General features: G+C 48.5%; 1 protein-coding gene across 1 annotated transcript in view; it reads left to right on the plus strand.

Moving 5' to 3' along the window:
* JPH2 (junctophilin 2) overlaps nucleotides 1–27,836 on the plus strand; it is a 76,986-nt gene that overhangs the window by 14,755 nt on the left and 34,395 nt on the right. The window contains exon 2 of the mRNA XM_027558494.1: nucleotides 10,791–11,571. Within this exon, the coding sequence (XP_027414295.1) occupies nucleotides 10,791–11,571 (781 nt within the window). The remainder of the gene's footprint in view (nucleotides 1–10,790; nucleotides 11,572–27,836) is intronic.

Genomic DNA, 27,836 nt, shown 5'->3' on the forward strand with positions numbered 1-27,836 from the left:
TGTCTCTCCAGGAGAACTGGTGCAGCCGAACTAGGTGGATGGGATGGAGATGAAGAGAAGGGTGTTTTGGGGTATTAAAGAGAGATTCAGAGTCAGGTTTGTTTCTGAAGCCCAAGCAATTTCCATTATTCTTTGCTGCCCCTAGAGATGCCTCAGGCTTGCTTGACTTGCTCTTGCTGGGACACAGGGTCCACAGTCATTACCAAGGTGGGTTAGACCTAAGCTGGGATGGGTCCCCTCTACTCAAGAGCATCTATGTGGGTGTCCATGGTGTGGGCATGTGTGTTCACCATAATGTGCATACCTGGTTTGCCTGGTCTGATTTGGGGGTGCTTGGACAAGAGCTATGACCATTGGACTTCCTGGTCCTCACTCCCCTACCTGTCATGTATATGCATGCCAAGTTGCTTTAGTCGCGTCTGACTCTTTGCAACCCTAGGGGCTGTAGACCCCCAGGCTCCTCTGTCCATGGGATTTCCCAGGCAAAAATACTGGAGTGGGTTGCCATTTCCTACTCCAGGGGATCTTCGCGACCCAGGGATTGAACCCACATCTCTTGTGTCTCCTGCATTGGCAGGCAGGTTCTTTACCACTCACGCCACCTGGGAAGCTCCAAGAGTTGTCTTCCTTTGAGCCTTGAGAAGAACTTGGTGTGTGTGTGCCAGGTTGCTTCAGTCGTGTCTGACCCATCTGAATCTGTTGATGAGGCTTTCACCGTCCTGCCCAAAGATCTTGAGCTAACTCCTAAATAGAGGACCTGGGGAAAAGGATCAGGGAACACTGTTGGACAAAACAGACAAGATATTGACAAGATAGCAGCTCTTAGTGGTATGAAGTGATGAGTGTTTGGAGGAAGGAGGTGGCCTGGGTAGTTTTCTGAAGCAGGTGGCTTTGAAAATGGGCTTTAGTGGATTTGGAAGACAAAACTGAGAAAGTGAGCTGGGACCAGGTCATGCAGACACACTGGACTGTCAGTTGAGGACTTTCATGGACAGTGGGGACCCCCAGAGAGGAGCCTGTCCTGATTCCTTCCTCTCCATCTCTCGTCAGTCCGTTAGGGACACTGATATTTGGATCTCAGACAGTTTCCTAGAAATAGGCAGGTGTCACTGGCCAGAGGGAATGGTTTTCTCAGTGTCTAGTCTGTATTTGGCAGAGAAGGCAATGGCACCCCACTCCAGTACTCTTGCCTGGAAAATCCCATGGACAGAGGATCCTGGTGGGCTGCAGTCCATGGGGTCGCACAGAGTCGGACATGACTGAAGCGACTTAGCAGCAGCAGCAGCAGCAGCAGTCTGTATTTGGAGGCAGAATTCATGGTCTGATCCACATATCTCTTTTCTGTCTCAAAGTGGACTCTGTGTCTTCTAGACTCCCCGAGGGTTTCTCTCTCTTTTTTTTAATCACACTTTTATTTTCTTTATATACTTTTAAAAATTTTATTTTTTATTGAAGGATAATTGCTTTACATCCCTGTGGGTTTCTGAATAGTTGTACTTCTTTAGGGCTGAGATTTGGGTGAAGGCTTCTGAACCTTTACCTTGTAAAGGGTGTTCTCAGGTTCTTAGAGGTGCTGAGGAGGCACTGGTCTGGTTACTCAGCTGTGATCTCCAACAACTGCCACACTAGTATGATCATGAGCAAGTCATTTACATTTTTTATTTCAATTTTCCCAGCTGTAAAATTAGAATGATTAGACCTGTATCTCTTAGGATATTTTTTTCTGTCTGTAAGTAATAGAAAGCGCTAACTTCCAAATGACCTAAAACCAACACTTCCCAATAGAAATATAATGTGGGCTCCAAATGTAATTTAAAATTTTCTAGTAGCCACATTTTAAAATGTGAAATCAATTTTAATCACATATTTTTTAAAAATTGGTGGAAAATTGCTTTACAATTACACATCTTCTATTTAACTTGTTATCCCAAAAAGTATCATTTCTACATGTAATCAATATACAGTTATTAGTGAGATAGTTTACATTTTTTTCTGTACTAAATATTTTCAATCCAGTGCTCAATAACCACATGCAGCTAGTAGCTACCATTATTGGGCAGCACAGATCTTTTTTAATAAGAATATTTCTGATTGCACATAACAACACTCCAGAGGTAGGGAAGTCTCAGGATCAGTTAATTTGAAGGTGCAATAGCACCAGCAAGAACCCAGACTCCTGCTATCTTTTTGCTCTGCCATCCACAGAGTGTGGGTTTTGCTCTCAGCTAGTTACCCTCTGGCCACTGCTCCAGGAGTCATGTCCACATTCAACAACATCCAGCAGAAAAAGAGGGTATGTTTCTCCCCATGTATCTCTTTATAAGAGCTATGAAACCTCTCTTGTCTCCCTTGCCCCACCCCACTAGCCAACTTACCCTCAAGTCTCAAGGTCAGATTTCATCACACGCTCACGACTAATCCAATCACTGGCAAGCTGGAGAGACTTTAATGCTTGACTTAGAGCAATCAGGATTTGCCCCTGGATTGAGAATCTTTCTCAGAGACACATGGGAGGAATAGTGAAGAATTAAGAAAAATTCTTGAAGAATAATTCTTCTGGGGACTTCCCTGGTGGTCCAGTTGCTAAGACTCTGCATTCCCAATGCAGGGGGCCCAGTTTGATCCCTGGTCAGGGCACTGGATCCCACATGTCCCAATTAAGACCCAGAGACCCAAGCACTGCCATATATATATACATATATATATATATATATATATATATATATAATAATATATTTAAAATAGTTTATATAAAATATATAAAATAATTCTTCTGGCATAGTCTCACAGTCAGAAAAACTCATTTCATTTAACCTCCTCAAATTGTCTTGACTTCAGAATTTTTTTTCATGATAAACTATTAACACCAGTTTTGAGAAACACATTTTTTGAGAGCCTGCCTTAATAGATCATTAGGTTGTATAGCTGGAAGAATCTTCTAGGCTATATATCTCTAGTTTGGCCTCTTGTGGTCTGAACAGAATGACCTGCACCTACCACATTGGGAGAATTCCAGCGGACCAGGTAGAAGACAGAGTCCCCAGTGACTCAGGTCAGAAGCATCCTTTACTTGAGAAAGAAAAACAAAAGTGCAGTGTTGCCCTAAATAAACTCATCCAAACCTTGGATTCACACCCTATGGGAAAGTCACACATCAGGGTACTGGCATACACAGGCTTTTATTCTCCTTGTCTTAGTTTCAGTTACCCATCTGGTATCTTCTTTCCTGAGATGGACCCATCTCTTGGTCACAGCAGATGTACTCACACTGATGTTTAAAATCGAAGTAGAAGCCCTCTAATCTGATGTCATTGATGCCAAATGCAACTTGGTTAACTGAATGTTAGTGAGAGCAGAGAAAGATTTTTAAATGATTTATAAACCTTAAGGGGAGAAGGCAATGGCACCCCACTCCAGTACTCTTGCCTGTAAAATCCCACGGACAGAGGAGCCTGGGGGGCTGCCGTCTATGGGGTCGCACAGAATCGGACACGACTGAAGGGACTTGGCAGCATAAACCTTAAGATATTCATTTTTTATTTATTTTCTCAGTGCACTGTGTGGCCATCGGATTTCAGTTCTCCGACCAGGGATCGAACCCATATACCCTACATTGGAAGCTCAAAGTCTTAACAATTGTACTGCCAGGGGAAGTCTCTTGTGATATTTATTTTAATTTATATCACATTTAGGTATGTGCTGTGTTGATTCTGTGACCCCATGGACTGTGATCCCCCTCCAGAGGATGTTGCCAACCCAGGGATCCAACCCAGGTCTCCCGCATTGCAGGCAGATTCTTCACCATCTGAGCCATAAGGGAAGCCTGAGAATACTGGAGTAGGTAGCCTATCCCTTCTGCAGGGATCTTCCTGACCCAGGACTTGAACCAGGGTCTCCTGCACTGCAGGCAGATTCTGCACCAGCTGAGCTACCGGGGAAGCCCTGTCACATTAGGTACAACGTGTAGATATTCAGTGGAGTTTCTCATTGTCTGCCTTCCGTTCCTGTAACATATCATTTACAATTTCTGGTTTCTGTTGGTTTCTTTAAAATGGAGCAAGAAATTAAATTTAATTTATAAATTAAAAATTTATATTTTTTTCCCATTCTTTTATAGTTAGCCCATTCATGGCAAGTTTGAGAGCGATTTTTAAGGAACTCTCTCCCTTATGAACATCCAAAAACATTCATCTTGTTTTTGGAGAAGTTAGACTCTCTCTCTGTATACTCATAGTACACTGGTTTAGAGAACAAATGTTAACAAATAACAATATTTCAATAATGAGTCCGGGGCTTCCCTATTGGTGGTTAAGAAGCTACTTTGCAATGCAGGGGATGTGGTTTCGATCCCTGCGCTGGGAAGATTCCACATGCCTTGGGGTAGCTAAGCCTGGGGACCGCAACTACTGAAGCCTGCACACCCAGAGCCTGTGTTCCGCAGTAAGAGAAGCCACCTCAGTGAGAAGCCCACCCACTACAGCTAAAGAGTAGCCCTTGCTCACCACAGTTAGAGAAAGCCTGCACACAACAACAAAGATCTGGCATAGCCAAAGATAATTAAAACAAACAAATAATGCGTACAACAGAAGTGAATACATTTAGGAACAGTTAAATAGACAACTCCACATGTGGGAACAGGGGCATGGATCTGCTAGAGATCAAGCTGCCAATGGGTGCATCAGGGTGCTAAGGGCCTCAGTTAGCAGGCTTTACAACAGAGGGACAGAGCATGCTGGCTGAGGTCAGTGGAGAACGTTGACAGAATGCATATTACAACCATCTGATATGCTTTCTAGTATCCAGGTCAATTAAGCCATAAACTCTGGCCCCGGAGGGGTGGATCTTATACTATAGATATGGTTTCCAGAAACTCCTCCATTCTGTGTGTAGGGGGCCAAGTCTCACTGATGAACAGATCCCCCAAATGCTCTTCCTCCCAAGGACAGACGCTCTGAGGCCTCCCTGATTCAGAAGTGTCCCCAAACCAGCAAAAGCTGGGCATCCCAGGACACAAGCCCGCTTTCTTACAAGCACGCAGACCTAGGGAGAAAACCAGAGCTGGTCTCATTCTCTCCCTCTAAGTTCTCTCTGTCCTTCCTGGCTCCTCTTCATCTTCCCAGTTAATCCTTTCTGGGCCAGCTTTTCTGAGCAAAGACTTTGACCTGCCAAAAAGCTAGCCTTTATTGAGCACTTGCTGTGTGCTAGCTGCCTCACATAGAGTTCACTTAATCTTTGGTCAACCAACCCTCCCCATTCCACTGCCAACCAAGAACTGGATGGTCATCTCTCTGGATCACACTGCTGGGGCAGCCTAATGTTTATTCCTGTGCTGCTGCTGCTAAGTCGCTTCAGTTGTGTCTGACTCTGTGCGACCCCATAGACGGCAGCCCACCAGGCTCCCCCGTCCCTGGGATTCTCCAGGCAAGAACACTGGAGTGGGTTGCCATTTCCTTCTCCAATGCATGAAAGTGAAAAGTGAAAGTGAAGTCGCTCAGTCGTGTCCGACTCTTAGTGACCCCATGGACTACAGCCTACCAGGCTCCTCCGTCCATGCGACTTTCCAGGCAAGAGTACTGGAGTGGGGTGCCATTAAATCAAATCTATCGCTGGCACTAGACTCCAAGCCCCTTGAGGGCAGGGACCACATCTACTTATTTGCACTGCATCCCCAGCACCTAGGCCAGTTCGTTGCCAACACTTGATTCAAAGGAATGAGTGAAAAGCCACAGGAAGGAGGTATCATTACCTCCATGTTATAGTTATAGACATAACTGAGACTTAACTGGCTTCAATAACTTATGCATGTTTTAGAACTACCCAGTGTCAAGAGTTATGATTAAAACTCAGGTTATTCTTTTTACTATAATTTTATGTATTTATTTAGTTTTGGCTGGGCTGGGTCTTCGCTGCTGTGCAGGCTTTTCTCTAGTTTTAGAGAGTAGGGGCTACTCTCTAGTTGCAGTTCTCAGGCTTCTCGTTGCAGTGGCTTCTCTTGTTGCGGAGCACGGGCTCTGGGTCACGTGGGCTTCAGTAGTTGTGGTGAGCAGGCTCTAGAGCACAGGCTCAATAGTTGTGGCACATGGGCTTAGTTGCCCCGTGGCCTGTGGGATCTTCCTTGATCAGGGATCAAACCCGTGTCTCCTGCACTGGTAGGCAGAGTCTTTCCCAACCCAGGTTATTCTATACTAAACCTGAACAAGGATTGCAAGGAAAAGGCACTATTTCGGTTTTATTAAACTGAGGAGTCTGGTCTGTATATTAGGATGGCATTTACTGTGGTTATAGCCTTCATCAGTTTTTTACAAATATCCCAGTAACTCCCAGAGTTAGTCGTGAATATTCTCGGCAGCCACTGCCAGTCCCAACTGAGAATTTACTATACGCTGAGTTGTGAGGGAAAAGACAAGATACAGTTCCTGACCATGAAAGAACAGTAAGGTTCATTCAGGAGATGCTCCCAGGTTCCCCAGATGTTCACTCAGGGCTTCCTTATGCCTGGGTACTGTGTAGATGATGAGATCATGGCAAATAAGCAAGATAGGATCCCATCCCTTCTTGGAAGCCACAGTCTGGTAGGAAAGGCTTAAGGTGAATAAACGATGATAAACATTGTTGGCTGTGACTGCACACAACGCCCAGAAGTACTGACATCATGTGGCAGTATCTGGTGGGGGGTGGGGGAGGGCTCAAGAAATCATCCTAGGTGAAGTCAGATTTAAGCTGAAGCTTGAAATGTCACTAGAAGTTGACTAAGGGAGGAAAGAGGAGAAGAGCACACCAAGAAAAAGAGGGGAGGCATGTGTCAAGGCCCTGAGGTAGGAAGGCGAGTATTCCTGGAGAGCCATTCAGGATGAATCCGGAGAGGTGGGCAGGGGCAGCCCACGTCAGGCCTTGCAGGCTGCTGAGAATCTTGGTCCTTACCCTGCAGGCAAGCCCTGTAATGTCTACAAGTTCAAGTGAGGGGCCATCCCAAAGGGTATGAGGAAGCACTTCCTTACACAGAGGGCCCTTCTCAGCCAGATGGCTCTGGGTGGGTTCCCCTCTCCCTCTTTGGATGCATTCTTCCTGTCCCCAGAGAGAACTGTCCTGTCTTAGAGAGAGTCAGGCAGGGAATGACCCCAGCACTTGGCTCTTCCCCTTCCCAGGGCCCTGTCACTCCCAACCTCCCCTGGGTGTCTGCGCTTCTTGTCACTTGCTTGTAAGTTTCCTAATATAGCCTGGCCGTTTCCTCCCCAACTGGAGGCCAAGAGACACTCTCCTGTTGCAATCTCAGTTTTTCTTAGGCTTAAAGGGGCCACGTCAGCCCATCTCATGCCAAATTTAAGCTAAAGGTAGATTGGTTGATTTGATTTCACAAGCTATTCAATCCAGAGATTAGCTTTTTTCTTTCCTCCAGTTTACTATCTTCTCTGTCCTGTTCTTGTCTCATTGTCTGTCCACAATGTGCTGTCTCGTCCACTTCTCTGTCTCATTTTTTTTCTTTTTTCTTCTGAGACTTTTGGAAGGAGCACAGTCAGATATGGATGTGAGTTGTGACACTCTGCATTTATCACTCTGCATTTATTAACTGTGTCATGTTGGGTGAGTCTTATGGGAGCCATTATAAACATCTCTCTGGTCATTTTTGCAGATCCATTTTCAGCTGGCTAGAGCAGAAAGAAGAGAAAATAGTTATAAAATTCATGCTACTCACTCATTCCTTCAACAAATATCTATTGAATATTGTTATTCAACAATATTTATTGAATAGTATTATTATTTTAGGTACTAAGGATACAACAGTGAACAAAAAAGAATGGAAATCCTGCATTTATGGAACTTACATTCTACTAGGGAGATGTGCCGTGTATGTGTGTGTGTGTGTGTGTGTGTGCTCAGTCATGTCCAACTCTCTGCAACCCCATGTAGCCTGCCAGACTCCTGTCCATGGGATTTTTCAGGCAAGAATACTGGAGTGGGTTGCCATTTCCTTCTCCAGGGAATATTCCCGACCCAGGAATCAAACTCCCATCTCCTGTGTCAGCAGGTGGATTCTTTACCACTGAGCCACCAAGGAAACCCAGGGAAGATAGTCAAAAAACAAAAGAAAAAGCAAAATATATGTAATATTAGATATGCTATGAAGGAACAAAAAGCAAAGAAGGAAGGGGAAAGAAATTTGGGTGGGTGTTAGCATTTTACTTATTTTTACAAACATTTATTTAGTTAGTTGCATTGGGTCTTGATTGCAGCACGTGGATCTTTGTTGCGTCGTGCAGGATCTTTTGTTTTGGCGCAGGGACTCTCTAGTTGTGGTCGCGGGCTTTGTTGCTCTGCGGCATGTGGGATTTTAGTTCCCCGACCAGGACTCGAACCTGTGTCCCCTGCATTGCAAGGTGGATTCGTAACCACTGGACCACCAGTGAAGTCCCAGGCAGATTGTAATTTTAAACAGGGTGGTCAGGTAAGCCTCAGGGAGCAAACACTTCAAGGACATTGGGAGGGAAAAGAGTTCCAAGCAGAGGGAACAGCCAATGCAAAGGTATGAATGGGAGCATGCCTGTTGGGTTGACCTTAGGGGTCCCTTAGCAGCCATCCTGGAGAAGGCAATGGCAACCCACTCCAGTACTCTTGCCTGGAAAATCCCACGGACAGAGGAGCCTGGTAGGCTGCAGTCCATGGGGTCGCGAAGAGTCGGACACGACTGAAGCAACTTAGCAGCTGCAGCAGCCATCCTGGGTATTTGTTGGGAAGCCATTTGGTTGTTTGGTTAATCAGGGCTGCATATCAGCTTGTGTTTAAAACACAGGCTCTGAATTGCCCCCTCACTTCAGCGAACATGCTGTGTCAGGCACTGTTCTGTACTCCAGGCACAAAGATGGAGGCAGAGAAATGGCTTTCAGGGGTGCTGCTGCGGGGAGGAAGATCCAGAAGGCAGAACAGGTGTTGGGGAGCTGGGAGGGGAGGTGACAAGTTGGAGATGCTGTGTCACATCTGGGGGCACCTGTCTTCAAGGTGGAGCTGCAGAGGGGAAGAGGTTGGGGATATAGTCAGGATAACCAGCAAGAGATAGGTGGCAGTTATAAAAGCACCAGATGATGCAATCCCCCAGGGAGGACAGGGGAGGGCGTGGGAGGTCTTAGATGGAGGGAGGTCTTGGATGGAGCCCCAGGGAGCACAGCCTCTTAGGATGGGGGTGGAATATGAAGTTATTTTGTAGCTTTGTATCAGCTTGTTCATGCAGCTAGGTGACCACACACACTAGCACAACTTTGCAGAATCACAAAATCACACTCATATCTTTTCCTTCATAGTTCATCAGCAATATTAACTCATTTAAACCTCCAACAACCCTATGAGGTTAGAGGCAACTGTTAATCTGTTCTAACGGGTGAGACAGCTGAGACACAAAGAGGTTAAGTCACTTGCCCAAAGTTACACAGCTAGCAAGGGCCAAGGCAGGATTCAGACCCAGCAGCCTGGCTCCGGAGTCTGTGCTTCTAACCACTACTCTCTTCCGCCCCTCTATGCATGTCACAGTCACGTGCACAGATTCTAGTTCCCAGGAGCTCATGTGTTCATACTCATGGACACGCAAGGCCTTCCTGCTAATAGCTCCCTGTACACGCCACTATCCTGCGTACATGTAGTGTCAATGGTCTCAGTTTCATTAATGCGCCCAACCTCACACCCTCACTCAGCATCGGGTGTCTCAATCTCAGATTACGTTGCACTTCAGCACTCATATGGCCTTGTGTACTCAGACCTCACACATACCCGTAATGTCACCTCCGCTAGGCACTCACGCCATGTGTACACACGGCATCAGACATACATGAGCCTATACAGTCAAAAGACACTGATATTCATGCCCCCAACCGTCTTCTCTACACATGGCCTTGCACAAATTCACACTTGCCCATGCCCTCCAACATTCATACCACCATGAAAACACCGCCTTAGCCATTCATGACCTTGGACCTTCACTTCACCTTGAACACCAGGATAACCATGCACAAACATTTAACCTACATACAGAGCCTTGCCTGCTCACAAGTTTGCACTTTTTGATCCTCTAAGTCTTGCACCTTTACAACTTTACCTGTCCTTGCACACTGAAGACCACAGATGCTCTCATAACCTTACATACATCTCATGATGACCCGTTGGTGTGATCTTGGTCACCCTCTGTGCACACACTGCCTTGCACACTCATGCTTCCACATGCTCCCCTACCTTGCACACTCACACAAATGCAATTTTCACACTACCTCACAAACTGACTGTCTTACCCACTCTCCCTCTGGCACTTTTCATTTCTCTTGTGTGATTCCATTTCTACGCACGCTCAGTTTACTTCACACTCACAGAGCCTCACCTGGCTCACTCTTCACTTAAAAAGGCTCTCTCAACCTCACTCTGTTTGGCACACTAAAGACCCTAGTGTGTTCCCACCAGCAGAAATATACACACTGTCTGCTCATGTCCTGGCACACTCGTGTAACTCCATGCACTCGAGGGACCTCGCCTGCTGGCACAGCTTCACACACTGATGCCCTGCGCCATTCCACCTCACTCCATCTGGCATGCTCGTGACCTTGACACGTTCCCACCAATGGGACTATTCACACCACTGCATCAACGCCTGGCTTTCAGGCATGTGTTCTCACACACTCAGGCAATCTCAACCCTCGGAGGCCCGCTGGCTCCGGTCACTCCACATCCCCTGCCCCTCGACGGCCTGGCCGTGGCACGGCCGGGCTCCCTGGCAGCCCTGGGAGCTCCACTGACCGTCCTCTCCTCGCCCGCAGGGACGTACCAAGGCCAGTTCACCAACGGCATGCGCCACGGCTACGGCGTGCGCCAGAGCGTGCCCTACGGGATGGCCGTGGTGGTGCGCTCGCCGCTGCGCACGTCGCTCTCGTCCCTGCGCAGCGAGCACAGCAACGGCACGCTGGCCCCGGACTCGCCCGCCTCGCCGGCCGCCGACGGCCCCGCGCTGCCCGGGCCGGCCATCCCGCGCGGCGGCTTCGCGCTCAGCCTCCTGGCCAACGCCGAGGCGGTGGCGCGGGCGGCCAAGGGCGGCGGCCTGTTCCAGCGGGGCGCGCTGCTGGGGAAGCTGCGCCGCGCCGAGTCGCGCACGTCCCTGGGCAGCCAGCGCAGCCGCGTCAGCTTCCTCAAGAGCGACCTCAGCTCGGGCGCCAGCGACGCCGCGTCCACCGGCAGCCTGGGCGAGGGCGCCGACGAGGCCGCGCCCTTCGAGGCCGACATCGACGCCACCACCACCGAGACCTACATGGGCGAGTGGAAGAACGACAAGCGCTCGGGCTTCGGCGTGAGCGAGCGCTCCAGCGGCCTCCGCTACGAGGGCGAGTGGCTGGACAACCTGCGCCACGGCTACGGCTGCACCACGCTGCCCGACGGCCGCCGCGAGGAGGGCAAGTACCGCCACAACGTGCTGGTCAAGGGCACCAAGCGCCGCGTGCTGCCGCTCAAGAGCAGCAAGGTCCGCCAGAAGGTGGACCACAGCGTGGAGGGCGCCCAGCGCGCCGCCGCCATCGCGCGCCAGAAGGCCGAGATCGCCGCCTCCAGGTAGGACCCCCGGGCGGGGCGTGGATGGGCAGCGTCCCACTCCGGGAAGGGTCCCGGGCCAGCGCAACCTCAGAGGCCCTGTTCCTGCTTCCTTCACCATCAGGGGTTTCCCCCCAAGACTTTATATAGCGGGTTTATTGGCGGTGCTTCGGGATCTCATGTCACCTGTTCACCCATCCATTCATTGTCTATCCATCATCCATCCATTTATACACTCGATTCTTCCCACCCACAGCTTCACACACTTCACCAATCCCTCCCTTCACTTAAACCTTACGTTCACCCAACTTTTATAATATTGACCTAAACAACCATCTCTCTACCCAACTGTCCATCCCACCCACCCAGCCACTTAATTTTCTGTTTGCTCATTCTATCACCCAGTTACCCATCCAACCACCCAACAACCTATTCAACCACCTAGTCGCCCATCCAACCACCCTGTCATTCATCCATTCATCCACCCACTTCGCTCACCCAACTTCTCTACTACTCACCCTAGCAATCCCTCCATTCGCCCAACTCCTCTATCCATCCATCCACTCAGCCCCTGTATAACATCCACCTTATCCACCCAACCATTTCTTCATCTATCCATTCAGCTTTCCATCTTTACACCCACTCAACCAAGCACTCACCGCCCCATCCATCCACAACCATTCTTCCAGCCACCCAGACACCCGTTCAACCACCCATCCATCCGTTCATCCCCAGCACCCACATTCACTCAACTTCTCCCGTCTGCTGAACCACCAGCCATCCTAACATCCAACCATGCATCCATTTACCCCACCACCTTCATTCATCTGATTTCCTCCATTTATTCAGTCACCCCTTTACCCAGTCATGCTTCTGTCTACTGAAACAACATCCGCTTCTACCACCTGCCCAGTCATCCAGCCATCCACTCATTATCCATCCATCCAACCACCTTCATCACCCAAACAGACCCAGCAACCCATCCGCCTGTCCATTCTCTCAGCCACCTCCACTGACCCATCCCCCAGCCCTTCGTCCATCCACTCTCCATCCGCTTAGTACCTACACTTTCATCCATATTCGAGCCCCTCTATGTCTTCTCACTGTACTTCAGAAAAAGTTCCAATATTACCTTCAAACGTTTATAATACCTGCTGTGTGCATGGCATTATTTTAAGTGGTTTACAAATATCTACTCATTCAGTCTCCTTCATGACTTTGTACTATTTTTGTCCCCATTTTACAGATGATATAAATGAGGCTCTGAAAGATAAAGTTGCAAATCACCCAGGTAGTGAGTGGCCAGGTAGTAAGTGGTTCCTGCCCTCCTATCCAGCCTCAGTTTCTACCATCGTATCCTAGGACCTGGATTTTTGGCTCTGTACTAGTCATACTGGCCTTTCATCATCCTTCTCTAGTTCTACCTGTCCGAAGGCTTTTGTTCCTGCTGATTCCTCTGTCTGGACTACTCTTCCTTCCTCTTGCTGCCCCTTAATTTCTATTCCTCCAGAGATCGGGTCAAGTCTGACCCCCATATAGAGCTGATGAAGCCTCACCCCCTGTCACAGCCTGACTCTCACTCAGCTGCATAGATGTCTTCTTACAACATTCACAGTTGCAACTTTATGCTGCTTATATTATTTGTTTATATTCTAACTCTTATAATGGGCTTCCTGTGAGCCAGTCACCATTCTGATGTCTTCACGTATGTGTGTTAGTTGCTGAGTCGTGTCTGACTCTTTGTGACCCCATGGACTGTAGCTCACCAGGCTCCTCTGTTCATGGGATTCTCCAGGCAAGAATACTGGAGTGGGTTGCCAGTCCCTTCTCCAAGAGATCTTCCCAACCCAGGGATCAGACCCAGGTCTCCTGCATTGCAGGCGGATTGTTTACCATCTGAGCCACCAGGGAAGCCATCAGGGATGTATCAGATCAGATCAGATTAGATCAGTCGCTCAGTCGTGTCCGACTCTTTGCGACCCCGTGAATCGAAGCACGCCAGGCCTCCCTGTCCATTACCAAATCCCGGAGTTCACTCAGACTCACGTCCATCAAGTCAGTAATGCCATCCAGCCATCTCATCCTCTGTCGGTCCCCTTCTCCTCTTGCCCCCAATCCCTCCCAGCATCAGAGTCTTTTCCAATGAGTCAACTCTTCACATGAGGTGGCCAAAGTACTGGAGTTTCAGCTTTAGCATCATTCCTTCCAAAGAAATCCCAGGGCTCATCTCCTTCAGAATGGACTGGTCGGATCTCCTTGCAGTCCAAAGGACTCTCAAGAGTCTTCTCCAGCACCACAGTTCAAAAGCATCAATTCTTCGGCGCTCAGCCTTCTTCACAGTCCAACTCTCACATCCATACATGACCACAGGAAAAACCATAGCCTTGACTAGACAGACCTTTGTTGGCAAAGTAATGTCTCTTCTTTTGAATATGCTATCTAGGTTGGTCATAACTTTCCTTCCAGGGATGTATAGTAACTCATTTCATTTATACAAGGTCATGAGGAGGTAGGCACTGCTGTTAATCCCGTTTTGCAGGTGTTGACGAACTGCGGGGGCAACAGAGGGTGTGGCAGGACAGCCGTGAGAGGTACCAGCCTGTCCTCGTGCCGAGAACCCTCCTGCTGGTGGCTCGACATGGCCTGGGATGGAGGCTTTCACACTGTAGTCTTAAGGGTTAAGCAGGAGCAGGGCTGAGTCTTAGCTCTTTCATCCTTCAGCTCAGACCTGAAAGACGGGCAACTCAGTTTGCCCATCTGAACTTCCGTTCCCTGTCTGCGATGCCACCATTTCTTACGTGTATGTTCTTGGCTAAATCAACCTCAGTTGTCTCATCTATAAAAATGGGTGGGTCTGAGGGTTAAGAAACATAGTCCGTGTCCAGTGGTTCACAGCTCTGTCATGGGACGAGTTCTCTCAGAAGCCAACTTTGAGATGGAGATGAATATGCAGGAGTTTACGGGCACATTCTGAGGAGCAATATCTGGGGAAGGGAAGGAGGCAGGACTGGGCAGAGGGTCATGCTGGGCTGCAATGCAGTCTCCACAGTGCCTCAGCAGACCTCAAGGGGCGCCCTGCAGTGGAGAGGACCTTCAAAGTTCTCCCGAGTTGAAGTGAGGGGGCTGGATCTTTGGAGCCTCTGCATTGAATCCAAGCTGACCTCCAGAAGGCACATGACCTGGGGCTGGTCGGCTCTCTCTAGCTAGTGGCCGTCCCTGGACAGGACTGACAGTAGGCTGTACTCTGAGCAGCTTGAGGGCAGGAGGAGGCGAGAAATAAATCCTGGGTTTTGAAGGGGAAACTGGGTGGCACATCAGAGTACCCACCGCTGTGCTGGACACCTAGCCAAGGGCTCCACAGATGCAAGTTATCATGACCTTCCGTGAATCCGTTTTACAGATGTGGAAGCTGGGACCCAGAGAAGGAAGACAGTGCACTTCAGGCCACCCGACAAGCAAGTGAGAGAACCAGGGCTTCAGCTCCTGGATTTCTGGTTCCAAAGCTTTAACCGGCACATTTGCCCACTCTAAACATTGTAAACTTTCAGTTGCTAGGAATGTGTGAATAGTTACTGTCATTAAGGCAGAAAGAAGGTATGGGTGATTTTCTTAAGATTTCTTGGTCAGGGGCAGAGCCAGATAGTCATATGATTTATTGGATGCTTTTAGGAGCACTTTATAGTATTTATTTGGCTGCACAGAGTCTTAGTTTGCAGCACACGGGATCTTCAATCTTTACAGCATGTGGGATGTAGTTCCCTCACTGGGAATTGAACCCAGGCCCCTTGCCTTGGGAGCTCTGAGTCTTACCCAGTGGATCACCAGTGAAGTCCCAAGGGGTCACTTTTTAAAAATAGTACTTTGATGTTGGAATCATTGTAGGATTACTGAAGAGCTGCAAAGGTAGTACAGAGAGTTCCCATATACTCTTAACCCAGATTCCTCTAATGTCAACTTCTTTCATTACAGTGACACATTCATCAAAGCCAACATTCATACCTTACTGTTAACTAAACTTCAGACTTTCAGGTGGTGTCTGCTGGGTTTCTCTGCTGTCAAATTACCATTTTATCCTCCCCCTAATTTAATCTCTGGATCCCAGACATCCAGTTCAGCCCACACTCAGAAGGGTCTGGAATTAAACCTCTGCCTTTTTGGAGGGTAAAGTATCCATATACGTAACTAGAAATTCTTCTGTATGGAAGATTTGTCTCTTCTCTCCAAAGGAACATTTAAAGTTATTATGCCAAGTGTATATAGTTACGACAGGCATAAGCCAAGGCTGTCCTGTGCCAGCCTGGGGCTCCAAAGAGCTTAAATGAGGTAAGAGCTTAAACTCTTGATTTGGAAGTCCATGAGTTGGAATTCTGGCTCTTGTATTGAATTGCTGTGTGACCTTGCCCAAGTCGCCTCACCACTCTGAACCCTGGCTCTTCTTTCTTTCCTGGGTTTGTTTGGGGGAGTAGATGAGATAATGCCTGAAAAATGCCTGGCACAGAGCAGCCAACAGCAAAGCAGTCTTTACCATCGTTTAACATGTTCGATTTTAAAGGTGATGAAATGGAAGCTTGCAGAGAAGGAGGGATTTCCCCAAGGTCTTCCCCTGCTGGGGACAAAAGCTTGCCCCTCTCCGCCCGCCTTGCTTTCCCTACCCTCCCTGTCCTTTCTGCTAAGGCTGTGCCCTTGAACATGAAGACACTGAGCTCCCTCCAAGAAGGCTGCCAGACCCATGGCTGGGCACTGAGTCTCAGGAGTGAGAAGGTGGTGCCAGCTTCCTCCATGTGGTGCCACCGGGAGGGGAGGTTAGGATTCCTTATCCTGGATGCCCACAGAGCTGGTGGCACTGGGGTGGGGGTGGGGAGTGTGGGTAGCTGCTTGACTCGGTTTTAAGCTCAGATTGAATTTCCAATTAAGGGAATCTTTGGGTTAGGAGGAGCCTCGCTCCCGGGGGCTTTGTTGAGTAATCAGGCTGCAGAGAACAGAGAGCCTTTCTCCCAACCTCCTTGGCCCAGGCAGCCTGGGGTTTCTCTCCATTGTGGCCTCAGATTGTCTGCTCTGGGCTTGAAAGGAACTTCTCAGCTCAAAGTCTAGGACCAGGACTGCTTTCCCAGGGAGAAGGGAGAGAGCTGAGATGTCTCATTCCCTAAAATGTGCTCTAGATTGAAGGCGACTCTAGCTTTGCGCTGTCCAATATGGTAGCCCCTGGCCTTGTGTGTCTGTCGAGGTCTTAAAGTGTGGCTGATACAAATTGAGATGCACTGTAAGTGTGAAGCAGACCCTGGCTTTCAAAGACTTCATAAGAAAAATATGTAAAGGAACCTAGTAATAAATTTTTATATTGATTACAGGTTGAAATGTTTATATTTCTTGCGGGGGAGGGGGCGGGGATGTGGACCATTTTTAAAGGCTTTGTTGAATCCACTTACAGTATTGCTTCTGTTGTGTATGTTCTGGTTTTTTTTTGGCCATGAGGCATGTGGGATCTTAACTCCCCAACCAGGGGTTGAACCTGCAATCACCTATGTTAGAAGGCGATGTCTTAATCTCTGGACTGCCGAAGTCCTGAAATGATTATATGTTAGATATAATGGGTTAGAGAAAGCATATTATTGTAATAAATTTCACTTGTTTCTTTTAACATTTTTGAATGTGGCAACTAGAAAAGTAAAAAAAAAAAAAAAAAAAATTGCATGTGTGTCTCATGTTATACTTTTCTTGGGCAGTGTTGCTCCTAGACCCATTCAGGGCCCTAAGGAGATGGTCCAGCTCCTTCACTGACCAGTTAAGGAAACTGAGGTACGGAAAGGGACAAAGAAAGGCTCATAGCCACTAGGTGGTCAAGGGGGTATTAGCTTCAGGGTTTCTGATTTTGTGGCTACTCTCGCTTTTTGTAATGCCTTTTAAGGTCATGGATGCTGGGCTGTGGAAGGAAGCTGGGATGTTTGAGGAGGCATCTCAGCCCTTCTGGTTGTCATGCCAACACCCTGATAAACGGCTCCCTTCTGGAAGGAGCACAGGGAGAGGTTCTGAGCACAGGGAGCTTGCCCTCTGCTGCTGCCGCCCATATCTTGTCTTCTCTGCAGATTGCAATTCTCTTATGTCTAAAAGGAAATGAATGTTTACCTCGAAACGTTTTCACAAAAGTTAAACCAGATACTATATACGCAGCATTCAGGACAAGGGCCAGAAGTAGGAAGCACTCAATAAATATTAGCTGCTGTTGTCATTGTCTAGGATTCTTGTTGTTATTGCTGTCATTGTGCCACAGCAGCAGAGGCAGGGGCTGGCCCGCAGGAGTTCTCAGCCTCCCCGGGGTGTGACGTTTGCAACATCTCAGGTTCTGGACCATGGTGGCATCGGTGTGACCCTGAAGATAGGGTCCCCTGAACACATGTGTTCTCTGCTCCTCCACGTCCCCACCCCGATTCCCACCCACTCCCTGACTGACCCTGGAAGTTCCCAGGTTGAATGCAGGGTTAGAGTTGGCGTTGTGAGTTGCTGAGAGGTGAATTTCTCAGATGAGCAGAAGCTAAGAGCTTGGCAAGCTTAGAGCCAAGAGCTTGGCTATGACATTGGACAGATCCAGGTTTGAATCTGCGTTCAGCTTCTTACAAACCGTGTGACCTTAAGCAAGTTACCTCACTTCTCTATGCCTCACTTTCCATTTCAGTCAACTGGGAATCACATTCTCTTTCAAAGTATTGTTGCAGAGGATAAAAGAGATAGCCCATGTAAAGGGCCTTTGCTTCGAAAGCGTCCAAGGAGGTGTACACTGTTAACAATGAATTGTGTTATAATGAGTCATTCTGTACTGATCTGAGTCTCCCTTGAGAATGATATTAATATCAGCTGGAGGGAAGCCTATCATCTCTCACGGTCCCAAAAACAATTTCCCAGGCTTGTATTTCTGCAGGCCACAGTCCCAATTTTTGCTACATCCACATATCACCTCTGTTTTCCAATCTCAGTCATTTCAGTCACTCAGTCGTGTCTGACTCTCTGCGACCCCATGAACCAGAGCACGCCAGGCCTCCCTATCCATCACCAACTCCTGGAGTCCACTCAAACCCATGTCCGTTGAGTCGGTGATGCCATCCAACCCATCTCACCCTCTGTCATCCCCTTCTCCTCCCGTCTTCAATCTTTCCTAGCGTCAGGGTCTTTTCTAATGAGTCAGCTCTTCGTATCAGGTGTCAAAGTATTGGAGCTTCTGCATCAGCATCAGTCCTTCCAATGAATATTCAGAATTGATTTCCTTTAGGATTGACTGGTTTGATCACCTTACAGTCGGAGGGACTCTCAAGAGTCTCCTCCAACACCACAGTTCAAAAGCATCAATTCTTCGACTCTCAGCTTTCTTTATGGTCCAACTCTCATATCCATACATGACTATTGGAAAAACCATGCTTTGACTATATGGACCTTTCCAATTTAATCTCTATCTTCAAATCAACTTACTTTAACATATGTACACTTACTGAAAAGGAAGACTTTGGAACACTGTTAAAAATGAGAGACCCATATCACGGGAGGTTCTGAAAACAGAATGCTATTCAAGTCTGAGGTCAACCTGAGGTCAACCTTAAGGCCAAAGATGCTAAGCCTGAAGTCTGGTCCCGTTTTGCTGAAAAGAGACATTGGCTAGAGATTGACAGGTGTGAGAGACCTGTAAGCACCTGACCAGGGTTGGTCCTTGACTAACAAAAAGAACGGGTCTGGTGCTATTTCTTCCCTTTTTTTTTTATGAAGAGTTTTTATTTATTGATTTAGTTTTGGCTGAACCGGGTCATCATTCCTGCTCACAGGCTTTCTCTAGTTGCAGTGAGTGGGCTTGATGTGGTGGTTTCTCTTGTTGCAGAGTGTGGGCTCGGTAGTTGTAGCTAACGGGCCTAGTTGTCTGGTGGCACGTAGGGTCTTCCCAGACAAGGGATCAAATCCATGTTCCCTGCCTTGGCCGGCGAATTCCTAACCACTGGACCCCCAGGGAAGTCCTGGCGCTGTTTCAGGCTGTGATTTCACATCTGCCAGCACTCATTTCCAGCCCCTCCAGGTTTTGCAGACCATCCTGGGAAGAGGGGCTGGCCTTGGACTAGGGCTAAGTTTTCCCATGTTTGCGCCTGATTATTTAATTTTTGTTTAACAAGGATCTATATAGTTCTTATTTTTAGGATCCAGAAGGATTCTAAGTACCTTAGTTATATTAACTTAATCCTCAGAACAACCCTATGAGGAAGGTACTATTATTCCCATTTTACGGATGAGGAAACTGAGGCACAGACAGATTGAGTGTCTCAATCAAGGTCATTCCTCTCAGTAATGGCAGAGCTGGAAGTTGAGACCCCAGAGTCAAGAGATCTGGTTCTAGAATGGCCTTAACCATAACCTAACCTTTAGCTGGTTTTCTTTCAGAAGTGTTGATTAGCACTTACTCTGGGCCAAGCTTGTACTGGGACACTGGGCACCCAAAGGATCAGCATGGCTAGCCTCCTCTGGGGACTCACAGCCTAGTGGACAAGACAGGCTGGAATCTGACACAATCAGTGGTGTGTTAGAGGAACAAAGAGTAACTATTTGCCCCAGAGGTGGTCTGGGAGATTCCCTGCAGGTTGTGGGTAAGTCTGCTTAGGAGTTTGCCAGGTGGAGAAGTGGGAGAGAAAGGTCATTCCAGGTAAAGCCATGGAGGTAGGAATGTGTGTGGTTTATTTTGGGAGCCATGAGTCATTGGCAGGGGTGCCATGGGTGGGGAAAACGATTAGAGATGAGGCTGGGAAGGCAGCTTAGGGCCAGGTGAGGACGGCTTTGAACGCCGGGTAAAGGAGTTTGGAACTTACTATGCAGCAGGCACTGTTCTAAATGCTTAGCTAAATCCACTCATCTAATTCTAACTGTGGCACATAGAGACTGTTAGAACATACTCCAAGTCACATAGGTAGATCCATTATTCTGGCCCCAGAGTCTGTGATCTTACCTGGGACAGTTTCTGCCACTTCAGATAGGTAATTTCTCTCTTTGCTCTTTTTCTTTTTTTTTTTTTTTTACGTTGTTCAGAACAGCATACTTGCTGAAATGTAAGGAAATTCAGAATGATAGAAGATAAAAACTAATAAAACATCTTTTCTACTTCCGTTTTGATTGTACCTTTAAAGTAGCCACTGTTAACACTTCACGCATAGCATCATTCCGTTTACCTATTCTGGTTTGTGATTTTTTGTTTTTATTTTCCACAACCGAACTACCTACATAGTGTTCTTCATTTTGCTTTTAAACTTCATTTTGCTTTTGTTTTGAGATCTCGTCATCGTGTGTACATATTGCCTTTGTCTTTTTAACAGTTGCATAATATTCCACAGTTTGGATGTGGCTTGGCTTATTTAACCAGATCTCTCATGACGGAGATTGAAAGCATTTCATGTTGTCACAATTACAAACAAGGCTGCATTGAACATCCTTGGACCCATGTTCTTGCTCATGGATCTGGTTAAAGGGATGGCTCAGCCAGGTACCCTATCCTCTCAGGGCGACTCAGGCATCATTTGAATGCATTGGAAATATAAGGCCATTAGCCCAGGTCTTTGCAAGGGACTGACTCTTGACATTCATGGTCAAAATGTAAATTCAGTGGTCTCTCCCCTGAAAAGATCTGTGATACCCTTGAGTGGATTAACACAAACAAACACCCCTATCTAAGGTCCCACTGCCCCCTCCCCATATATGTTCAATAGGTATTTAAGAGTAATCATTGCAAGGCATGCCAAGTTGTTAGCCTGCTGGGATGCTCCCATGTCTCTGCCTGTCATCCTTGCTCGCACAGATGTACTTTTATGGGTTAAATTCCTAGAAGTGGAATTGCTGAGTCAAAAAGAATGTGTGTTTTAATTATTATCAGAATCCCAGTTCATCTCCAAAAATGGTTGCACCAAATTTATAACCCAACCCAACAATGTATAAGAGGGTATTTTCCTCACACCATCATCAGCACCATGATTATCAGTCTTTTGCATCTTTGCCAAATTGTTTGAGGACAGTCGGGTGTTCCATGAACCCAGTGGTCCCTGTTAACTTGTCCAGGCCCACAAAAGCAGAAATTCTCCCTTGTTCTATTTCCAGCTGACCTCCAGAGATTCCTGGATATGGGGTTCCATCAGGGAGGATTAAATGCCCAGGGGGTGGCCTCAACATGTTGGAAGGGCCCCAAACCCCGGATTCCTGCCCCCGCATCCTATCCCTCTTCTGAGAAGTGCCAGATGGACAAAATCCCCTTGCTCCCAGAGACCGAAGCCCAGGATGAATGGAATTTCCTGAGTTGTCAGAGCTGGATTCTCATGATATACACGAGGCAGCTGTGACTCTAAGGCCTCTGAGCCCAGTGGTCTAGGGAGAGAGAAGAGATTGCCTGGGTCCCTGGCAGCAGGGCGATGTTCAGACTGTAGGGCAGAGTGTTTGGGGGAGCCAGGCCTTCGGAGCTCGGAGAGTGGAGGTGCAGAGAAAACACTCAGCATCACTCCCATCAGTCCTCAGACAAAGCTAGTCAGAGGATGCCACCCAACGTGTTCATTTAGCAGATGGAGAAACTGAGGCCTCAAAAGGGGCAGTGACCCAGAGAGAGGAGCATGGCCAGAGGACAGAGTTGGGGGGCTCTTGCAAAACCTCACTTGGTTTCTGGGTCACGTTTAATAGATCAACCAGGAAGAGGACAGGGATCTGGGAGGTGGAAAAGAGCATTTTATCTCCCCCCCGCCTGGCCCTATAAACTGTGGTTCAGTCTGGCTCTGGAACCTTTCCAGCTTGATATTTCAGCCTAAATAGCAGTCAGAGAACAGACAGGCCAACAGCCTGCACTTTGGGGAGAAAGATCACCTTTTTGTTGCAATGCCAGGGTTTCCCCATGTCCCAGTAGAAGGTCCAACCCTGCGAAGCCAGTGCGTGGCCCTGACCATGGCAGCTGAGCTGGGCCTCAGTGCAGCAGCTCCAGGGACTCGGGGGGCATCACTGGAAGGGCCTGGACACCGGGTGTTAGAATAACAGTAACGGTGAGAATGATAGTGGTGGCCATACGGCCAAGTGCTTGAGGGCTCAGACTCGGGGCCAGGCTGCCTGGGTTCTAGTCCTGGACACTTGATAGCCTTATGGGCAAGTAACTTCCCTCCAAAGTTTGTCTCTCCATTTCTGTTTTTCTTTAATTTTTACCATTATAGTTTATTTTATTCATTTGGCCACAGCAGATCTTAGTTGCAGCACGTGGGATCTAGTTCCCTGACCAAGGATTGAGCCCAGGCCCCCTGCATTGGGAGTGTGGAGTCTTAGCCCCTGGGCCACCAGGGAAGTCCCTCTGTCCCTCCATTTCCTCATCTCTAAGATGGGGATCATGAGAGGACCAGCCTTGGGCGCATGAGAGGATTGAGCCCTTAGGATGGGGCCAGGCACAGGTCAGGGCCACGTTCTGACCACTGGGTACCGGACTCTGTGCTAATTCCCTTTTATACGCATCATTTCATTTAATCCTCATGAAAGTGTTAGTTGCTCAGTTGTGTCCGACTCTTTGTGGCCCCATGGACTGTAGCCCCCCCACCCCCAGGCCCCATGGACTGTAGCCCAACCCCCCCCCCCCCCCACCCCCAGGCTCCTCTGCCAATGGAATTCTCTAGGCAAGAATACTGGAGTAGGTTGCCATTTCCTTCCTCCGGAGATCTTCCCGACCCAGGGATCGAACCTGGGTCTCCCGCATTGCAGGCAGATTCTTTACTGTCTGAGCCACCGGAATGGAGCCAAATCCTCATGAGGGCAGTGCTATTTATTATAGTAACCCATTTCACAGGTGAGGAAACTAGCCCAAAGTCCCCAAGTAACTGATACAACAAGGCTTAGATTTTCTGATCTGGGCTCTACCCTCCTAAGCACTGTTGGAAGAAAAAGTCTTTGAGTGCTAACATTTCAGGTTACTATCCTGCCAGTCAGATATTCCCTGCCTTGACCTTGGTGCCTGGCCAGCCATCCTTTTGTATGGCAGAGCAGTTGAAAGCCTGGGGAGGTGAAGAAATTGAGGTTCAAATCCCGCTCTGTTTCTCTCTCTCTCTTTCTCTCTCTCTCTTTTTTGGCTGTGCTGGGTCTTCACTGTGGCACAGGGCTTAGTTGCCCCGCAGCATGTGGGTTCTTAATTCCCCGATGTGGGATCTTAGTTCCCCCACCAAGGATCGAACCAGCGTCCCCTGCATTGCGAGGCAGATTCTTAACCACTGGACCACCAGGGAAGTCCCCCACTCTGTTTCTTGCAGACATTATGTCCTTTGTCCTTCCTCAGCCTCACTTTCCTCATCTGCAGAATGGAAACAGTTAACAGCCTGGCCTCCCACGTCGTGATGAGGGCTAAATGAGATGATGTGTGTAGAGGACTTTATGCAGTCTCGGTGTTAGGTAAGGAGAGGCCCTGGCCAGCTTTATCATCATTCTTCTTAACCAGAGAGTCAGGCACGTGGAACTCAGTGAGGCAGGCTGGCATTTCCTCCAAGCTTCATCCTTCCCCAAGCGCAGGCTGTTTCACTCCCCTGGGTTTCCAAAGCCCAGTCCAACTTCCACTTGACTTCCTAAGTCCACACCAGTGGGTCCCTGCCATTGGGAGAGCAGTTAAAAATAAAGCCCAGTCTTCAAATCCTTCAAGTAAACACCCAGCTCTCTAAAAATAGCATCTTTTTGCCACAGGTCTCCAGAGCCAGGGCGGGCTTGCAGGATGGAAATTGGTGAGCCTGGTTCTCACAGACAGGCAGGCTGGGGCCAACTGTCCATCACCCTGCCTTGCTGCTGAGCTTCTCAGCCTGAGGGGCAGCCAAGGGCCCCTTGGAGTCTACAGCCTTAAACTGGCCACCAGCGCCTCTCACTGTGCCACTGTAAGGGCCCCTCATCAGCTCTTCAGTTTTCTTCCTGCCCTAGACTCTGCTCAGTAGCTGGAGTGAGATTTTAAAATGTAGACCTGGGGACTTCCCTGGTGGTCCAGTGGTTAAAAACTCCAGGCTGCCACTGCAAGGGGTACAGGTTCGATCCCTGTTTGGGGAACTAAGATCTGGCATGCACTGTGGTGCAGCCAAAGATTAAAAAAATAAATAAAATGTAAGCCTGACCATACGTATCACTCTTACGAGCAAAACTTTCATGGAGTCTTCAGTTTGGTTTCCCCTGAAAGCAGAGCCTGAAACGAGGATCTGGGTGCAGGAAGTGGATTTGGGAAGTGATGCTAGGAAGGAGGAGGTGAGAGGAAGTGGGTGTGGGTAGAGAGAGACAGAGAAGAAGGAAAAGCAAATATAAATGTGTGTCATGGAGGCATGGTGGCAGCCATAGGAACTGGGTTGGATGGGGACTTCAGTACAGAACGCTCCTGAGACTGTGCCCCTGTAGAATGGCGGGGAGGGAAAGTGAGCAAAGCCGTATCCTCTGGCTCCAGTCTCCACTCACGGCAGGTTTCTCTGGGGCATAAATCCCCTGTCCTTTCGGGTGCGCTTGCATTTGGGGTGGGTTGAACGGGCCTCCCTCCTGCAGCATCAAGAGCAGGCTCTGGGCAGAAAGCCTGGATGGGACCCTGGCCATGCCAGAGGCATCTTCCTGTGAGTGGAGCTGTCCCGAAAAGCTATGGATGAAACTGGGAGTTAGACTGAGGGGGTGTGATGTGGGCATCATGGGTGTCTGCCCTTCGGAGAAATTCCAGATTCCTTGCTTCGGCCCCCAAGACCCTTCTTGTCTGGCTCAAGCTCACCCCCACCAGCCCCATCTCACACCACTCTCCCCATCACTCACCTCCAGCCTCAGTTCCTCCAAAGGGCCATGCTCTTTCCTGCCCTTGGTCCTTTGCACATTCTGTTCCATGTACCTAAAATGCTTTTCCCTTACTCTTGGTCTTGCTAACACCTTCTCATGTATCAGACCTCACCCAGCTCAATTGTTTCTTCCTCAGGGGAGCCCTGAGCTCTTTCCTAGTCTGGGTTCCCTGTTACATGTTTCCTGTGCGCCCCAGCCTCAGCTGCCTCCCCCACCATTGTCCTGACTCATTCTGTCTTCCCTGCTGCTTTGTCCATTTCCAGAGCACGGGGACCCTCACTGGCTGTGTTCACTGCCAGGTCCCAGCAAACGGCACAGCACCCAGCACTTAGTGAGGCTCAGGAAGCCTTGTTGACTGATTGATAGGTAGGTCTCCAACAGCTCGTAAGGGGAGGCACCCTCCATTTGACTCAGTTAAGCTTTCAATCAAATTGAACAAATATGTATTGAAAAGCAGAGACATCATTTTGCCGACAAAGGTCTGTATAGTCAAAGCTATATATGGTTTTTCAAGTAGTCATGTACAGGTGTGAGAGTAGGACCTTAAAAAAGGCTGAGCACTGAAGAATTGATGCTTTTTAACTGTGGTGCTGAGGAAGACTCTTGAGAGTCCCTTGGACTTCAAGGAGATCAAGCCAATCCATCCTAAAGGAAATCAGTTCTGAATATTCATTGGAAGGACTGATGCTGAAGCTGAAGCTCCAATACTTTGGCCACCTGATGCGAAGATCTGACTCATCAGAAGAGACCTTGATGCTAGAAAGACTGAGGGGCGACAGAGGATGAGATGGTTGGATGGTATCACTGACTCCATGGACATGAGTTTGAGCAAACTCAGGGAGTTGGTGAAGGACAGGGAAGCCTGGCGTGCTGCAGTCCATGGGGTCTCAAAGAGTCGGATATGACTTAGTGACTGAACGACAACAACCTACTGTGTGCTAGGGAGTGATGTAGATACTTAGGGAGGAAAACCTCAAGATCCTGGCCTACATGGAGTTGCATTCTAGCTGGGGAGACAGCACAGCAGACATGAATAAATTTTAGAGCGTGTGGGAGGGGGCAAGTTGCCTTTCTAAATATGTGACATGAAGGAGTTGAACCAATTAGCTAATGGAGTACCTGAGGGGAGAGCATCCCAGCAGAGGACAGAGCTAGGAGGTGCCTGGAATGTTCTAAAAGCAGCAAGGAGACCAGCGTGACTGATGTGGAGTGAGAGAAAACCATAGTATAAGAGGCTGGGGAGAGTGCAGGGGTGAGGTGGGGACAGGTCACTCTGCTAATGTGGGGGCCGCTAGCCACATGTGGCAATTTATTCATTTATTTTTAACTTGAGGGTAATTGCTTTACAGTGTTGTGTTAGTTTCTGCTGTGCAACACATGAATCAGCTGTGTGCTAAGTCACACCAGTTGTGTCTGACTCTGTGACCCTGTGGACCCACCAGTCTCCTCTGTCCATGGGATTCTCCAGGCAAGAATACTGGAGTGGGTAGACATTCCCTTCTCCAGGGGATCCTCTTGACCCAGGGATCGAACCCATGTTTCTTATGTCTCCTGTATTGGCAGGCAGGTTCTTTACCACTTGCACCATCTGGGAAGCCTTGGATCAGTTATGCAGTGCTGTGCTTAGTTGCTCAGTCCTGTCTGACTCTTTGTGACCCCATGGACTGCAGCCCGCCAGGCTCCTCTGTCCACAGGGATTCTCCAGGCAAGAATACTGGAGTGGATTGCCATGCTGTCCTTCAGGAGATCTTCCCAAACCAGGGATCCAACCCAGGTTTCCCGCATTGCAGGCAAATTCTTTACTCTCTGAGCCACCAGGGAAGCCCAAGAATACTGGAGTGGGTAGCCTATCCCTTCACCAGGGGAATCTTCCCAACCCAGGAATTGAACCAGGGTCTCCTGCGTTGCAGGTGGATTCTTTACCAGCTGAGCTACCAGGGATCAGCTATACATGCATGCTGATCATGTATACATACATGCCCTCCCTCACACAACACACACACACACACACACACACACATCTGCTCCCTCTTGAGCCTCTCTTCCACCACCACCCCCATTCCATCCCTCAAAGTCATCACAGAGCACGAAGCTGAGCTCCCTGTGTTATACAGCAACTTCCCACTAGCTCTCTATTTTACACATGCTATCGGAGAAGGCGATGGCACCCCACTCCAGTACTCTTGCCTGGAAAATCCCATGGATGGAGGAGCCTGGTAGGCTGCAGTCCATGGGGTCACTAAAAGTCAGACATGACTGAGCGACTTCACTTTCACTTTTCACTTTCATGCATTGGAGAAGGAAATGGCAACCCACTCCAGTGTTGTTGCCTGGAGAATCCCAGGAACGGGGGAGCCTGGTGGGCTGCCGTCTATGGGGTCGCACAGAGTTGGACACGACTGAAGCGACTTAGCAGCAGCAGTGGCAGCAGTATATGGGCTTCCCTGGTGGCTCAGAGGGTAAAGAATCTGACTGCAATGCAG

The sequence above is a fragment of the Bos indicus x Bos taurus genome, chromosome 13 (genome assembly GCF_003369695.1).
Source record: "Bos indicus x Bos taurus breed Angus x Brahman F1 hybrid chromosome 13, Bos_hybrid_MaternalHap_v2.0, whole genome shotgun sequence".
Lineage (NCBI taxonomy): Eukaryota > Metazoa > Chordata > Mammalia > Artiodactyla > Bovidae > Bos > Bos indicus x Bos taurus.